This window comes from Capricornis sumatraensis, chromosome 17, assembly GCF_032405125.1.
Source record: "Capricornis sumatraensis isolate serow.1 chromosome 17, serow.2, whole genome shotgun sequence".
Taxonomy (NCBI): domain Eukaryota; kingdom Metazoa; phylum Chordata; class Mammalia; order Artiodactyla; family Bovidae; genus Capricornis; species Capricornis sumatraensis.
Genome location: NC_091085.1, coordinates 69248586 through 69266682, shown reverse-complemented (window position 1 = coordinate 69266682; position 18097 = coordinate 69248586). Strand labels below are relative to the sequence as shown.

Here is an 18097-nt window from a genome sequence, read left to right as displayed (position 1 = left end):
TGCAGACGGTGACTGAAGTCATGAAATTAAAAGACTCTTGCTCCTTGGAAGAAAAGCTATGACAAACCTAGACAGCATATTAAAAAGCAGAGACATTCCTTTGCTAACAAAGGTCTATATAATCAAAGCTATGGTTTTTCCATCTGGTCCCATCACTTCATGGGAAATAGATGGGGAAATAGTGGAAACAGTGGCAGACTTTATTTTGTGGGGTTCCAAAATCACTGTAGATGGTGATTGCAGCCATGAAATTAAAAGGCGCTTACTCTTTGGAGGAAAGTTATGAGCAACCTAGATAGCATATTCAAAAGCAGAGATATTACTTTGCTAACAAAGGTCGGTCTAGTCAAGGCTATGGTTTTTCCAGTGGTCAGGTATGGATGTGAGAGTTGGACTGTGAAGAAAGCTGAGCGCTGAAGAACTGATGCTTTTGAACTGTGCTTTTGGAGAAGACCCTTGACAGTCCCTTGGACTGCAAGGAGATCAAACCAGTCAATCCTAAAGGGAATCAATCCTGAATATTCCTTGGAAGGACTGATGCTGAAGCTCCAATACTTTGGCCACCTGATGGGAAGAGCTGCCTCGTTGGAAAAGACCCTGATGCTGGGAAAGACTGAGGGCAGGAGAAGGGGACGACAGAGAATGAGATCGTTGGATGGCATCACTGACTTGATGGACATGAGTTTGAGCAAACTCTGGGAGATGGTGATGGACAGGGAAGCCTGGCGTGCTGCAGTCCATGGGTTGCAAAGAGTCAGACACCACTGAGCAACTGAACAGAAATTCAAGTATTCAGTAAGTACATCCATTGGAGAAGACTCTTGAGAGTCCCTTGGACTGCAAGGAGATCCAACCAGTCCATCCTAAAGGAAATCAGTCCTGAATATTCATTGGAAGGACTGATGCTGAAGCTGAAACTCCAATACTTTGGCCACCTGATGTGAAGAACTGACTCACTAGAAAAGACCCTGATGCTGGAAAAGATTGAGGGCGGGAGGAGAAGGGGACAACAGAGGATGAGATGGTTGGATGGCATCACCGACTGGATGGACATGAGTTTGAGTGAACTCTGGGAGTTGGTGATGGACAGGGAGGGCTGGTGTGCTGCAGTTCTTGGGGTCGCAAAGAGTCGGACACAACTGAGCTGAACTACAACCATCAGGAATGGCAAAGATAGTGTAGGTTTGTGATTCTCACCGAGGATAATTCCAAAATGAACTGGAAATTGAAAGACAACTTGATAGGAGATTCTGACCAGACAGAAAAGGGGACCCAAAAGTAAAACCAAAATGGAAGTGATGGAAATGACTGAAGAAACAGAAGGGAGGGGACAATGGTATATGAAAATGCAAAGGGGAAGATGTGGGGAATTTTAAAGTCAGAAATTGAAATGTCGTATTATTTCTTAAAAAAGTCAAATAGTATCTCTTTACAAATTCTTTTAAATAAGCTCCTTTTAGCTTTCTGACAAGTAGCCCTGAGGTAAGGGGAAAGGAGCCTGAGACTGATGTGAAGGCCAGTGATCAGCACTGGCTGTGATGCTGGGGAAACGCCCTCATTTATAAAATTGGGATTAAAAAGCTCTACTTCTTGCTGTGGCTAGGAGGATTAACGGATGCTTTGTAAGCAGTAAAGTGATGCACAAATGTTGTTATTAATGTGCTATAAAGCCTGCAAAGCAGACGCAATTTTAGTACTTTAGTACCCTTTATCTCCTTAGACTCAATAAACAGGACAGATTGAACGTGTGACAAAGATAATTTTCAGGAGGATGGGAAATAAATATGGTCTTTGCCTTTGTACTGCCAAATATTCTGAATGTACAAGAATGTGTTTATGCATTTCTTCTCTGCCAGAGAAAGCCCAAAACATCATTTAAAAATGACCCAGTTTACTAGAAATTAATAAAGACAAAGAAAAATGTTCAGTGACACTCTGGGGATGCAGTCAAACTCAGAATGTAGGAAAACTATGAATTAAAAAGAGCCAGTTTCTTCAATAAATGCAAATTGAAAAAAAAAAGTGCAAAGAGTTACAACCTTTTGGGACATAACAACTTAACAGAGTATGGTGGACTTTGGTGTCTGATTCTTATCGAGTATGAAAAGACATTTATGATAAGGGACAACTGGGGAAATTTGAACATTGGATACTAGATGATATTAAGAAATTGAAGTTTTTTCGTGGTGATATTTCTGGCGTGTGTTTTACAATAAAGAGTCTTTCTCTGGTAGAGATTTCTGTGAAAATGTTTACAGATGAGATAATATGTCTTGCCATCCACCTTAACATGGCCCAGAAGGGGAGGGGGAGGAAATGGATGGCTACAGATGAAGCCACACTGGCCATGCTGTTCATCAGCACTGAGACTGAGAGGGAGGGAGGTCGGAATTCGTCTTATGTTTTCTACTTTCGTTTATGCTTGAAAATGTCTATGATGAAGAGCAAAACAAAAACAACAACAAAAATTATGTGTGTGTGTGTGTGTATATAAAATGAGATTGGCCCACTCCAGTATTTTTGCCTGAAGCATTCCATGGACAGAGGAGCCTGGTGGGCTACAGTCTATGGGGTTGAAAAGAGTCATACGAGACTGAAGCAACTGAGCACACATAATGAAACTGGAATGCTGAGATATAAGTGAAAACAAACAAAAAAACCCACGTAGAGAGCATCATCTCACTGATTTTTTAAAAAGTCCACAAAAACTGTATTGCATATACACCTGCATACACATATGTAAAAAATCTGCAAAAAATGCATACCTGACTTTTAACAGTAGTGTCTGTCTGGGAAGAAGAATGGGATGGGGAGTGAGAAATTCCAGAGTAGCAGGGAAACTCTTTGAGTTTTATGTTCTCTGTTCGATTTAACACCTGAGACTGAGCACATTCTCGTGTTACTAATGCCTGCAGTTAAACAAGTCGTGCCTACTCACTTTGCAATGGCCTCGTCTCGGTCCCTGATGGCCTTCTGAAGCCGCTCCTCTGGCTCCTTGTCCTCAGATGTCACTCTGAGTCGGTCTCTCTCCTCCTTCAGGGCAGTCATCTCCACGCTCAGCAGTGTCACCTAATGGGAGACGAAGGGGATGAACACGCGCACCACTGCTGCCGGCCTGGGGTGTCTCCCTCCCGAGGGAGAAGAGAATAGCCCCAGGCGGGCTCAGGGCCTGTGTGCGGGGCAGGCTGGTGACTTCCCGCTGCCCCCTGCTCCAGGAGGGAGCGGCCCACACACGAGGCTGGAGCTCGGTGGACGGGGGCGCTCAGTCCTGAGCTGCAGCCGGGGCCTGGTCCCCCTGCACACACCACGGCACCTCCTTCACCTGCAGGCACTCCCCGGGAGCTGCTGAGTGAAGGCCACGTGCGCACCAGGGCCCCGGAACACATTTAGGGGGATAAGGACTCGAGTTTTGTTTCCAATCATCTTCCACTCGATGTGGACACTGCCCTGTGCCCCACATGGGCCCTGGCTGGCCCCAGAGCCTGGGACCTGGTTCCCATTTCTGTGACAGCACTAGACGCAGCCTGGCTTTCCCATCTTCTTCCTTCGGCTCCGCAGGTCAAGGCCACAGGGAATTTAGGCAGAAAAACAACATCGTCACCTTTCACTTCAAGCCTCTTACCTTCTGTATGGTCCATGCCTCTGTGAATGGCATCAGAGTACACTCACAGGGAGTCAACCTTTGGTGGTGAGGTGCCCCTCCTGGTGGCTCCCTCGGTGACCAGAGTTCATCCCACCCTCTGCACACAGCGACCTCTCGCACACCTTGTGCTCTGCCATGGCGAGAAGCATGTCCTATCCATCTGTGTGTCTCAGAGCCTGACCAGAAACAATGCTTAATCCCCAAGTGCCTGTGCAGTGGACAGTTGTCATTTGGGGGCTTGTCAAGCACCCAGAATTCCTTCCCATCTGGGGCATCCCTAGTTGCATGAGCCTTGGCAGGAGGCAGAGCATGCCCACCCACTAAGGAAGCCAAAGGAAGAGACCTTTCCTAGGTACCTGGGCCCCTACCTGGGGCTGCAGCTCTTGGGGGTTCAGCAAAGCCCCTGGCCAGAGGGAGATTACTGCAAGGACAGCACATGGTTTTGTCACCCCACTTCCCATGGCTTCTTCCTGTTTGGGAGCTCAGTTCTCCAGCCTGCCTATTGATTCTGTGACGCTTCAGATTTAATTCCAGTATATTATTTTTCTGCTCAAGTTAAGCAGAGTGAGTTTCAGTTGTCTGCAACCAGAAACCGTGGCTGGTAGAGCTTTTAATAAATATTTGTTGAATGAACGGAAGGCGGGGAACCCTCTTTCTCACAGTCGATAGAATCAGACTGGAGTCAGGACGCCTGACCCTGCCCTCTTATTAACTATTACACATGCCTTTGACATTTTTCCAAGGAAGGATCCATCTATGCGGATCTGTCCCTCCCACAAAGGCAAAGACATCACCTTTCTGCCCTTTGAGGCCTAGATCTAATCACCTTGACAGTGAAGCTGAGCAAAGGCCCCAGGACTAAGGCTGAAGATCAAGCTTCTCTTGAGATACCTTGGGCTCTATAAGCTGAGACAATAGAGGTGCCAACCCCCTAGGGTAGCAGCCACTCAGGAGCAAATCAGAGGACACACACCAGTGATGAGGGATATGGGACAACTTGTCACTATATGCAGTGGACTTTGCACTCTCAGGTGTGTGGGAGGGAATATCAGGGCCTGGCGCTCTGTGCGTCCATGATGGGGACAGCTCCAGTGATGAGCCTCAGGGTGCTGGGCATCCGCAGAGGCCAGGGCGTGCAGGTGCAGTGAGCTCTGAGGCAGACAAGGCATCAGGTGACAAGCCCAGCCTCACCCTATTCTTAGCAGGTTCTGCAGCCTGGTGAGCCAGAACCTAGGACCCAGAAAGCACCTGGCAGAGACAGCCAGCCCTCCTCAGACCAAATGAGCCCTGACATGGCCTCGAGCCAGCCAGGTGTTCTGCCAGCTGAGTTGGCAACAGATAAAACTACATGCTAGGCAGGAAATGCCAACATGTCATAGTCTCCAGATAAAACTCTATAAGAACTTTTTGTTGTGGCCTGGAAAACCTGACCAAGGTAGAGACTGCCAGGTTAGGAGTGACAAAGGATTTACCCTGAGTTGCACGTGAATTTGATAAAAAGCAGGAATAAAAGGAACTATTCCCCGCCATCAAGTTGTTGGGAGGATCAAATGAAATAAATAACATCAAGGGCCCAGCTCAGAGTGTAAGCGCCACCCCTTCTCTCCCCGCCATGGAGGACCTTCCAGTTAACGGCTGGTTTATCTGCTGGCTTAGGTTACAGCCACCCCTAAATCCACTCTTCCCCATTAAGGTGGGTGTCCTTGAAATTGAACAGCTTCAAAGGAAACATCCTGAGGTCATACATCCAGGGCTGACAATCATTTGAGTGCCTGCTCTAGGTAAGGTGCTGCACGCACTAGACGCTTCAAGAGAAGACGGAGAGGCGTGCCCGCCCTGGAGCCTATCCATGCAGGTGGCCCACTAGGGCTGGACGGGGAAGGAGAAGGGAGGGTAACCGTGACAAAGCAGGGCCGCGGGCTCCCTGAGCAAGGGAGGCAGGCGCGTTTCAAGGAGGAAGTGAAACCTGATCAGGAACTTGAAGGATGAGGAGGGCTGTGTGTGCAGGGGTCTTCCAGGGACAGAGAAAGACTGGGAGAAAAGACCCAGCTGTGGGAATGCAAGGGCAGCCCGTGCCATGCCCATCTGGAACCTACGTTTAATTCTGCTAAAGCAGAGGTGGTGAAAAAGAAACAATAGGAGCAGAGGCTGGACGGTGGGACGCAGCCAGACCATGGGGCCATGAGGGTTTGAGAATATTGCAAGGGGTGTCCCACCTTCAAGCCGTGCTTCAGAAGATCACTCTAGACCATCTGAAGGGTGAATGGCTGGGGAAGTGATGACCAAAGGCAAGGTATGAAAGAATGAAGTTCTGAGGGGGACAGTGGCTGGGAGGATGGAGGAGACAGAACGTGCTGAGATTTCAGAGGGGGCACCCAGACCTCATCAGTGAGAGCCTCAGCTGCTCCCGGTTCACGCTCCCCTGACTGTTCACGTCCCTGGAGTAACTGGAATGTACTTCAGTCAAGCATAAAGGAGCCAAATGATGGGGTGGGACTGTTCTCTTACGGTGCCTCCCAGGACCTGGTGTACTGCCTGGGAGAACTACTTGTCATGTTGCCCGGCAGGTCCTCCTGCCTCCGGGCAGTAGCTCCAGACCCTATGGCCAGCCCTCCCTGGGGAGCTGCAGGGATGGGGCAGAGGGGACCGGGCACAGCCAGCGAGGGAAGGAGCAAGTCTGCAGGTCTGGCTACGGGGCTTTGCCTCAAACAGGTGATGATTAATTAAACCTGGGCTCTCTTATTAGAATTTGGGTAGGCTTCTGAGGGGTGGGGAACTGTGGGCACTTCACCATCAAGGTCCCATACACCTTTTACCTCTGGCCTCATTTCCAGGAGAGAAGAGAACACCCAGGCAGGAAAACAGTGGGAGTGGAGGTGGGACCATCCGTTGGTGAGGCCAGACCTCAGTCCCATGTCACCTGTCTGAGCCGGGCTCTCCAAAGGGTACGAAGTTGGTCTGACTCCCCTCATCTTACATCCACCTGAGCCTCTCAGGGTCTTGGGGCACAGGCACGTGCTGAGCTAACTGCAGGAGGAACCCCTGCCTGCCCTGACGGCTGCCATTTCCATGGCCCTGGCAACTCCCCCTGCGTCACCCACTGCCCTGGGATTCGGTGTTCCTCCCAAGGGACGCTCCTGGATGACGCACCCTGGCTGAGAGGTCTGCGGCTCTGACTGAGCCTGTGAGGCCCGAGGAGCCCTGGCAGAGGCCGAACTCTGTATCTTATGTGGGACTGAATGTAACCATCTGCTTGATGGGTTTTTTTTTTTTTTTTGAAAGGGAATCCATAGGAATTGACCTGAATCAGTTCTCAGTTGAAATTTTAAGGAAACTTCTCTGGTATTAATATTAACTGTTCCACAGTAGACTCTCAGCAACCTCTCCCTTATGTTTCTGGGTTGAATAAGGCCCTCTCAGGCTTCTAGAAGCAACAAAGTGGCTTTTATTAATCCAAATAACTTTAAGGCCTACTTTCTTTTGCATTTTATTCTTCCCGTTTGGAAGGTATGATCCCTCCTGCTGCCAAACCCTCTGGCCAAATAAATGACCACCAGAGGGTTTTAGGTTTGAGGCACAAGAGTGTTTCTGGCTGCCCAAACCTACTCCCCAGGGCTTGGTCAGGAACAAGATACAGCTTTCAGTAGCATCCTTCTGCCCTTATCTGGTCACTCACAAAAAGAAGAGAGCAGTGATGGCTTGTCTCCCAGTATCTTCCAAGAGAATAATACCAGGAAGTCTAATGGGTACAACCTGAAGGCAAAAGTTTATTTCTACAAGTTTCTTTACATTTAAGAAATACTGAATGAAGTGAAAGCCCGGCTTAAATTCCATCTTTCAGCAACCTCTTCCTGTAGCAGGAAGGGAGGACTAGCTTTGGACAAGGAAAGAAGGGGGCGGGGTTTAAAGGGGTACCTGTCTGGTGTCCCCCGCAAATGGGACAGAACCTCCATACAGGACTCCAGCCAAAAGGAAGAGCTTCTATCTATCTCCTAGGTAGACTTCTAGAAGCTCCTTTTTGGGTGGGGCCGCTCCTAAGCCCTTTAAAACTTTTCAGATGAGAATACAGATGTCCTTCTCCAGTGTTCTTGAGAAATGAGCTCACGATCAAATAGGAAGGGACAGCAAGAGCGGCAGGTAAGTGCCTCAAAAGCTGAAAAATAGGCTGGCAGAGGTAACAGCACTCACAAAGAGAGCTCAGGAACTCAAGGGATCAACTGTCCCCTGGTTTGCAAACTTCCTGCACAGAAGCTGCTGGACAAACATCTAAATGTGTCTTGGGAGCTGTGGCACTCTAACTATCAGAGTCCACCCGGTTATTCACGCTCTGTAGAAGGCCGGGAGTCCTGGAGGAAATGGAGGGCTATCTTAGTTGTGGTGGGATCTTTTTAGTTGTGGCATAAGGGATCTATTTCCCTGACCAGGGAGCAAACCCAGGCCCCTTGCATTGGTGCATACAGTCTTAGCAATTGGACCACCAGGGAAGTCCCTTGGCTATTCTCATTCATATCGATTTCACTGTGGTCTAAACCTGAGGACTGACTTCTCTTGAAGACACCCAGCTCATCTCAGCTTCAGGTCACTACTCCTGAGGGTCTGTCCATCAGAAGAGAGCCCTTCTCAGAGACATGGAGAGGGGGACTCACGGGAGTCCCAGGGAGCAGGAGCCCCTGCACACCCTGCACTGGGCTGAGGACGGGGTGCTCACCTGACTGTGCAGCCGCTGCAGCTCTTCCAGGCTTTGCCTCAGTTTACCCCTCTCTCCCTCCATGAGTTCCCTCAGGGCTCTCGAATCCTCACTGGTCTGCCTTATCTGTTCTTCTAAGGCGTCATCGTCAATTCTCCGGGTGCTCTGACAGCAGAAGAGTCAGCCAGCCAAGCAGAGAGGCGGTGAGAGTGAAAGGAAGTGGGGAGATGGTTAGTGGGAGAGATGAAGATGGGAGGGGAGCAGGGAGACGGTTCAGTTTGGGGAAGAGCAAGGTAGGGGGGATGGGAGGAAAAAAGAGAAGCAGAAGGAAGAAACAGAAGGTTAGAGAAAAGAGGCTGTCTTGCTCAGTGTCAATGTGCAGACAATAACTAGAAGTTTGTTTTGTTTTAGGCTTTGGAGAAGGAAAACTGCGCGCGCCAAGAGCACGCCTCCCTGCGCCAGCTCGCTCTCCCGCTGGCCCGGCCTCCGCACCACAGTGCGCCCCACGAACCACCTCGGCAGGACAGCCACCCTTTCACCTAGCTTCACCCAATACGGGGAGAGAGACGCAGCCATCCTGCAGGAGGAGATACCTGTTAAGAAACAATAGCCCGCGAGCTGTGGGTGTAAATGGAGGGGGAATCTGGCAGGAATCTGACACGAAGCTGGAAGGCCCGACTGCCCATGGGAATGTTCCTCTTCTGCACTAGAGGAGCCACGTCTGGAATTCTAAAGGGCCCGGCTGTCGACCGTCTCAACTTTCTGTGCTCACGTCTAGCCTTTGAGCAGAAGCTTCAGATCTTTTAAGTTTGCCTATTCACGGTTACCTCCACCACCAGCACCAGTGGGCAACAGAAGAACAACTTGCAGTTTTTACCAGGATCCAAATTTCTATGTTCACAGCCTCCCGGGAAAGCGCTCACACTTGAGGCCCCGAGGCCTCATCCGCACCCTGAGCCTGCAGGGAGGGACTCTGGGGGCTGATCAGACCCTGTGCCTGCTCCCCTGTGGGAAGTGTGCTCCGACAAGGGGTCAGAAGGCATTCTTGTAGACTTTATTAGGTTCCGGATTCCAGGGCCAACCTCACCCTCTGGACTTGGTTTCAGCCTCCAGGCCCTGTGGAGCCTGGAACACTCAGTGCGGCCTCTTACCGTGGGCTCCATGCCGTCCACGATGCTCTGGATCAGTCTCTTGAGCTCATTCAGGGCAGTGCGCAAGCTGCCGGCTGGCACGTCCTTGGCGGACGATGTCTCTGAAGACTCATCCATCGAGGAGTCCGTGGAGACGGCCGAGTCAGCGCTGTCGTTTCCACGCAGTTGCGAGCAGAGATAGCGGACCTGGCAATAGGCTTCCCAGAGCTGCAGTCTCAGCTGCCGGCAAAGAGTTACTTTGGTTAGGGGCTCCAGAGAAAATGGCCAGCGGCCGTCTGTTTCTAGTATACGAATCCGAGAATCTAGTTCTAGGAAGTGTTTTTTTTTTTTTAATTACTTGTCCCAAGAAACATATAGTTATTCTGGGCCCCGTACAATTGTGTGTGCTTAGTTGCTCAGTTGTGTCCGACTCTGCGACCTTATGGACTGTAGCCTGCCAGGTTTCTCTGTCCATGGGATTCTCCAGGCAAGAACACTGGAGTGGGTAGCCATTTCCTTCTCTCCTACAACTGCACAGTTCTTATATCCTCTGCCCTCAGGTCCCTCCCAGTTGCACATAAAGTACTTCTTGATATAGTCAGTTATTTTTGGAGGAAGTCCCCATATAATTAAGGGAATGAGTGGTTATAGGTAATATGAAAAGAAGCCGATTAGGTGAATCATGAATGTTCCAGAACCCTGTCAATACCAGAGTTCTGAGGCTGATTAGTCAACAAGCATTTCCTAAAAGGCCGCCTCAGGACACCTCCAGCCAGCAGGCCGAGGGGCTCGCACATGCGCAGACCACAGCAACCTAGGCGTGGGGTGAGCGGGAGGGCCGGGGGCACGCCAGCACCTGCTCTCTCTCCTGCTCCAGCTCCTCGGCCTCCATGCTCTGTTCTATCTCAGACAGCAGGGACGCGCTGGCGGCAGAGCTCTGCAGGCTCCTCTCCTCGGTCAGCTCCTCCACCTTCACCTGCAGCTGCCGGTAGGAGAGCCGCACCTCCTGCAGCTCCAGCTGGCTCTGGTGCAGCTTTCGGGGAGACAGCAAAGGGGGGTGAGGGGGCCGACACCCAGCTGACAAACCCACCCCGAACCTGACCATGCTTCTGAAACCCGCCACCAATTTACAGGAAAACACATGGGGAGGAGCAAGCTAGATGGCACTCAGGGTATGTGGTTGGTAAAATCCAAATGTGGGAAACTACAGGACAAACAGTCCAGCTTCTTCAGTAGGTAAATTTCAAAAAAGAAAAGACAAAAGGGGAGCCTACAGATTAAAAGAGACTTAAGAGACATATGACCTGACTGCCACATGCAGCACATTTTAATTTGTATCTTGCCTCAAAAGAAAAATATGAAAAACAATTATGATATTAAGATAACTGAAAACTTGAATACTGACTAGATAGCTGATGAAATTAAAGAAATATGGCTGAATTTTCTAGGTGTACTAGTCCTGTGTTTATGTTTTTTAAAGTTCTTATCTGTAAAGTATTCTTTACTTACAGAGGAAATTACAAAAATTCTGGGATTTACTTCAAAATAATATGAGAGGGGTGCAAGTGGATGTCATGAAGATAGGGTGGGGCTGGCCAGGGATGAATGGTGTGTAGATCTGGACAGTGGGGTACATGGGGTGTCACTGTACTATTCTGAGTTTGTCTGAAATTCTCCAGAATAAAAAGTTGCACACACAAACCTACAGGCATACAAAATAAGGCACCATTAGACTCTCACCAGAATGGCTAAGAAAAATAACAGTAACAGAATAATAATATCAGGTTTTGATGACAATGTAAAATAACTAGGATTCTCACTGCTGGTGGGAATGGAAGATGAAGTGCACCTCTGGAAAACTGTTCGGCAAGTTTCTAGGGAGTGAAATTCACATGTATCCTTTGATGCAGGTATTCCACTCGTAGGTGCAGACCCAGTAATAAATGACTGAAAACGTACATGAAAGACAAACAGGGCGTTCACAGCAGCATTATCCACAAAAGCCACACACGGGAACAATCTGAACACCAATAAAAACAGAATGGATATGTTCACATCCTGCAATACTGTACAGCACACCACAAAGAATGCCGAAGAGCACACTGCTTCTCTCTGCCACAACGGGGGTGAACTTTTCAGACAGTGATGTTCAGCAAAAGTCAGACACAAAACTATTTATAATGTACGATTCTCTTTATAAAAGGTTCCAAAACTTGAGATAAAAGTTAGAAGAGAGGTTTGCTTTTGAGGAAGAAGCAGTGCGTTGACTGGGAGGGTGCAGGAGGAAGATTTGTGGGTGCTGACAATGGGTTGTCTTGACCTGGATGGTGGTTACAGAGGTACCGATAAAAGCTTCAGTGGGCTATTCACCTAAGGTCTGTATGCTTTACTATATGCACGCTGTACTTTGCTGAAAACGTGAAGGGGAAAAGGGTTGTTTGGAAAGGAACTAGAGGTGGAATCTGAAGCAACATCTGGGCAGTAATACCAAGAGTTCCCAAACTCACAAGAGAGGCAGTCTCACCCTACTCACGGATTACAGGTAAGGCCCTAGCGGGGGACAGATTTTAGGAGCACATGTATGATAAGATTTCCACAGCACATGTGGCTCAGAGGAAGAGAGCGACGCCAGTGTAGAGAGGGGACGGCAACGCAGGCATCACGACTCATGGGCCAGGGCGCCTTCCGTCTTCCGCTGCCACTACCTCATCCCTCTCTGCACGCTCTGTGGCCCCTTCCCTGGGGAGTCCAAACAGGACATTTGCCACCTGATGAGGTTATCACTGCTGAATGTATAGGGAGACTCCACCACAGCTGCTAAATGCCACCCTCTTTCTGGTGCACTCCACCGCTGCACATACTTTCGCCACAACAGCCCCAAACCGCAGACTCAGTCTGTTGGCTAACTCTACTGTGTACGGGAGCAGTTTCCTACTGCTCACCCCTGTTGCCCAACTGAAAACATACTTTGGGAGGTGGGGGTGGGGAGATGAACTTCCAGGGATTTAAATTTAGTTAATCCTTTAATAAAATAGTATCTTCGGTCACCACTGTTCATTAGAAAGAGGGAACGCTGTACTTTCTTTTCCAGACTGTCATCGAGGTAGGTCTGTGGCTCCTGCAGAGATGCAGAGCCCCAGGGGCAGCAGGCAGCAACTCGAAGCTCTGACAAATGGAGCAAGGTGCCTTGCAGAGCCTTCAGCTATCCTTCTGGGTGCCCTGGGAGCCTCTCCTCTGCTGGTCAGTATCAGAGAACATTTGGCTAATGGCACCAGTGGTCTGGGTGTGCCTTAACTAGGAAGGATTTGGAGCCTGGCTGCTCACAGAATGACAAAGGACTTGGCAAGCCTGCCCTGGGGTCAGCAATACCTGCTGGTCCAGTGGGAACTCCTCCAGCTCTGGTTTTGAAGAAACTCAGAAAGAAGAAATTAGGTTGATTTTTTTTTTTTTTTTTAAGATATGCCTAGGAAGCCTTTGGCACAATTACAAACAGCATATTAAATTGACAAAATGCTTTGCAATTATTTTCTAGACAACTTCCATATACATCTCAGCAGGGGAAGTTCAGCACTGACAAGTACAAGTTCTTAGGCACTGGAACAACATTAGTTCAATTACTCACACACACTCAAAGGTGCTTAATTACTTGTAACAGCAAGAGAACAAACACACCAGGACAGGTCTGCCCTCTCTGGTCAATAATTGATCCATAAATCAGAAAAACCAAACCAAAGAAGAGTCTATTAAATACAAGAGCCTTTTAACATAAGAAATATCACCCTTTATAGAATAAAGATGAAACTAAAATGTAATTTATATGTGTGACTGAGGAAGACACCAAATGCCTTGTGTTTGAACAGTATGTAAGTTCAGGCTTACAACACTCATGCCCTTAAAGTGGGCAGAGGTCAGGGCACTCTCTCCGTCTTACGCTGAGGGAACTGAGATGGCTGATATTAAGTGATGTGCCTAATGGCACATACCCAGAGTCAACGAGGTCTAGACTCCAGGTCATTTGCTTCCTGGGTCCCTACACGGAGCAGGGCCTGCGTTCTCTGCTGATGAAAGCCACCCACTCCTTGGGACCAGGCCCCTGCACACATCTGTAAGACGCTCACTGGGTATGAAACAGAGCAGTTAAGTGGCCCTCTTGAGGGACAAATCCTTTACTGGGTATTAAGAGTTTAGCAAAATGCCTGCTTTTTAAATTTCCTGGGCCCTCAATAATCATTTTTATCCCTCTCAGACTGAAAAAAAATATCAGAGCTGGATTTGATCAGTGTTTTAAAAATCTGTTTTTGACAGTAGAACCCCAATTACAGAGTGAGCCAGATCAAAGGGGGCTATTCTGCTTGTGGCAGCCTGTTGCCCCGCCCACTCAGCCATTCTCTCATCCTGTGTCTGAGGAAAAGGATTAAAACCAGGGGATTAGAAACATTCCAAGGCCACTAGAGTCTGACTTAGGGCCGTTCACCTGCTCCCTGAGCGAGCTGAAATTTCTATTTCTGTATCAGTACAGGCCGTTTCAGCAACAGAACTAATTAGCAACACCTTAAAGAGAGTTTTATATGACTAGAGGAGGAAAAAAAATTACAAATAGTTGGGAAAGAAGAGATTTCAGTCCATAAATGCAGCTTTTCCCAATGCAGAGATCCCAAGGTGGGACCTCCCTGACCTGATGCAGGCGTTGCACTCCCTTTCTTGAAGAAGCCCTATCAGGAGGCAGCGCATGTGCAGGGGGGCGAGGATGTGAACGAGGTGCGACTGGGGACTCTGGCCGCCGGAGAACATACAGCCCACGTGCCAGCCAAGTACTACACAGTCCACACTGGTCCTGGCTCTTCCTCACCCCCAGGTCTCCCATTCTTGATCTGAAATAAGGACTTCCCACTTGTGAATTCATGTTGAACAGACGTTTGTTTGTTTGTTTAGGCAGGGCCATTTCCTCATTTTTCTGTACTTCTTTTTCGTTCTCCTCTCCATACTCTACCTCGGAGAGTACCTCTCCATACTCAACCCTCAGGAGAGCACCCGATGGGGTAATAAACGCTGTTGAGACACTGACTTGGAGAGGCAAGTGATACACAGGAAGTCATCACTGAGAACCAAGTAAAGCAGGCAGGAGGGCCCCCTTCTGGATTCTACCCAGGACTCACTACACTACTTAGGACAGAGAGTTCACCTTTCTTAGCCTCAGTTTTAGAACATCTGCAAAAACACTCTGTTCTGTGCAGATCAGCCAACAAATGTCCATGGCTATTATCACCATAAAGTTTAAAATAAGAGCAAACTCCTTTCCATTTTGAAAACTGATGTGAAGCTTTAGCCAGCATCATTTTCTGTTCCACACTTACTGAGGCCCCTCTTTACACAAAGTTCCGAGCTGAAGGTATAAAACACACAAAAAATGTTACTTTGCCCTTAAAGAGGCTACTCACTCAGAGAGCTGTTTAACTGGTCCTGGTATCACATGACCTCAGCCTAAGATGTATCCTCATCCTACGACCCAGGGCTTTCCTCAACAGCCGACTGCTGAGCCCAGGGGCCTTCTGCAACCTGGTCTCTGGGCAGGGACCCACGTGGCACAGGACTATCCCTGGCTGGCCACCTGCACGCGAACAGCACTGCTGCGATCGGCTCTGCTCCCTGGCACACTCGGAGAACACCCCAGGGAAGCAGGGCCCGGAGCCACAGGCCCACTGCTCCCAGGTCAGCGTGGCGAAGCGTTCTTGGCAGGAGATGCTGCACTGTTTCTGGGGAGGCTGAGTGTTTAAGGGGTTGTTTCCTGTCAAGTGTGAGCTTTGGGATTTGGCTGAGGCCTGGTGGCAGTTCCCAAATAAGGACAAATATAGCCATAAAACAATTTCTTTTAGCAAGGAGAAAAAAGAGGCTAATTAGGCTCATAGAGGGGTTGGCCTGTGCCTTCGCTAGCAACTGGCAGAATCAGGATATGTCCTGCTGTGCTTGGTGGGCAGCTTCTGGGCTTCTCGGGCAGGGCGCACTGAAGACAGGGGCCTGGGGAAGCAGCTGCAGAGAGCACCGTGAGTCCAGCCCACAGCCACGGGTCCCCCACAGACTCCACCAACCCCAGGAGGCAGAACAGCACTGCGGGGGCTCCAGTCACACTAACAGCCCGGAAAGAACTCCGTGAAACTGCTCCTGCGGCCAGTGGCTCAGAACAAACTGGAAGGATGACCTGCTGGAGCAATGCACTGGTTCTTGGCAGAGAAAGAGCAGCCAGTTAGCCACACCTGAGGAGAGGCCTCAGCGTCGCCCACTGCCCGTGCACTAGCCCCTCCTTGGGGTCGGGCGGCCGAGCGTGCCCAGCCCTGAGCCCGCCTTCCGCCCCCGCACCTGGAGGTCCTTGTCGTGGCCCTGCCTCTCCAGGATCAACACGCGGTCCTGCAGTTCCTCCACTGTCCCCTGGAGCAGGTCGTTCTCCTCCAAAGTGGCACTGAGACGGTGCTCCAGCTCCCGCTTCCGATCCGACAGCATCTTGATCTGAAAGTGGGGAGGGTGCCACAGGGCAGTGTGGGGTTACACCCGGGCTAACGAGTAGGGCACGAGCGACCAGCCCTGGAACACGAAGGCAGGCGTCTCTCCAGCGCTCTGCCCCAGGGCCCCCACGCCAGACAGAACAGCTGTGAACTCTCCAGCTGAGGAGGAAACCCCTCCCCTTCATAAACCAGTCTGGGAAGGGGTGGGAGTTAAGCTTTGGGAAAGCTGGAATGTGGGGTGCCAGGTAGAGGCAAGGAAGGTTAGTGCTCTGGAAATTCCACAGATAACACAGAGAAGGGCTCCACCTTGCTGCCCACAACATTTTTTTTTTTTTTTTTGGCTGTGTCATGCAGCATGCAGGATCTTAGTTCCTTGACCAGGGATCAAACCTGTGCCCCTTTGCAGTGGAAACGTGCAGTCTTAACCACCAGACCGCCGGGGAAGTCCCCTGCCTACGACTTTACTCCAACCCAACAGCTGGAGGGGTAGTGGAACCTAACCTGTAGGACCCTTCTCTCAAGTCCTGATCCTAAGACAAGGCCCAGGACAGCCCCTGGGGCCACCACACTCTCATATTCTTCTCTCTCTCCTCTGTCCTTCCCCCACTGCTGGCAGGTCTGGCACTCAAGGTCACAGCTCAGACCCAGGGCCCCAGGTGAATGCGGAAGCCCCAGGATACAGAAAACACAACAGTGTTTTCTGCCCCTGCCCTGGGAGGGAACAGGACACTGACAAGTAAATAACTGATTTTACTCAAGGTATCTTCTGCTTCAGCAAGAAACTTGTGAATAGAAGCCATCTCTCTCCTTTTGTTAAACAGGCTGATATGTTTGTATGCTGAGTATCTAGCCAGCCGCAAGAGAGATACAGACTTTCTTTCAGGAAGGTCTGTTCTGTCTCTTCTGTTTCAGTGAGAAAACAGGAAAAGAGGAAAGAGATGCCAAGTCTTCTGTGGCCTCAAGGTTTGCAGGGTGAGAGCCACCCAGCATGCCCCCAGGCCAGCGATGCTCCAGCCCAGGAACTCTGCCCTGCTCAGGGGGCTGCAGGAACCTTCCCGAGTCCCCTCAATTGCCAGTGGCCTTGGGGGACTTCTGGAGTCCCGCAGGTCCCCCGGCTCCTCCCATTATCAGTTCCCTGCTAGACTCATCTCTCACCCCATTTCTTGTGAGTATTCTCCTGGCGTGGTTCAGATGTGCTCCACGCTCTCTAGTCTAGCATGATGACAGTTCGTAAGGGGACCAACCACAGATCGTTTCCAGGAGAGACCTGGAAATGAATGTCCCAAGTCCTCTGAAACCTGCCTCCGCTCCGCTCTTAGGCTGTTTTCACTCTCTGCACTAGAATTCTTGCTCAGAGGGCACGACTCTTCCCTGGCCACCTCCCCTCCATTGGATGGGATGCCGCCCTGGGGAAATGAAGTATGAGGCCTTTGTCCAGAGGGATCAGGTATCCGGCCAAACAAAGGAACACAGTCTCTCAGGTGTGCACCCAGGGAAGGACCGACAGAGCAGCCCTGTGAATGGCCCAGGCTTCTCCACACTGATGCCACGCTGCCCACGGGAAGGGAGCTCTTACTCTAGCTGGGTTTCATTTAAGTGCCCTCTGACCTTCGCATTTTCCTTCCTGTGGATCACCTTTGGTTCCCAAGTTCCATTCAGTCAAGTCATGAGGTAATCTGGTTCTGATATACAACCCCGCCCCTTAACAGAAAACAAACAAACAAACTCAGAAGTTCAGAGCTATGTGAAGTGACTTACTGGAAAAAAACAATTTCATAGCTCGGCTTTTATATGTAAAAGTATTATTAGATGAAGTAGGGAATTGGCATTAGATAGCCAACTCCCTCACCAGATTCTACACACCCTGAAACCTGGGACCCAACCTGGCCACAGAGATTCCTGGGCATGACCCTGTATCACGAGGGTCTAGGCAGACAGGCAACTTGAGGGAGCCGGACCTTGGCAGAGGTGGCTGAACAGCACGTCATGCACACAGACCATCACAGACAGGCATGCCAAACCCACCAGCACCAACTACTTACTTCAAGGACCTGCTGCTCAATACCCGTAGGAATTCCAAGGGAAGGGAGGGAGGAAGGGAGTGAGAGCCAGGAGAAAAGAGAAGATATTGACAGACTTT

General features: G+C 49.9%; 1 protein-coding gene across 2 annotated transcripts in view; it reads right to left on the bottom strand.

The window, feature by feature from the left end:
• The window catches only part of BICDL1 (BICD family like cargo adaptor 1), an 83561-nt gene that overhangs the window by 8533 nt on the left and 56931 nt on the right, over window positions 1-18097 (bottom strand). Inside the window, exons 4-8 of one of the 2 annotated variants that reach the window (XM_068990070.1) lie at window positions 15815-15961; window positions 10317-10493; window positions 9482-9700; window positions 8352-8495; window positions 2939-3069 (exon numbers count right to left, since the gene is read on the bottom strand). In XM_068990070.1, the coding sequence (XP_068846171.1) occupies window positions 2939-3069; window positions 8352-8495; window positions 9482-9700; window positions 10317-10493; window positions 15815-15961 (818 nt within the window). The remainder of the gene's footprint in view (window positions 1-2938; window positions 3070-8351; window positions 8496-9481; window positions 9701-10316; window positions 10494-15814; window positions 15962-18097) is intronic. The other variant, XM_068990071.1, reaches the window with a different exon arrangement.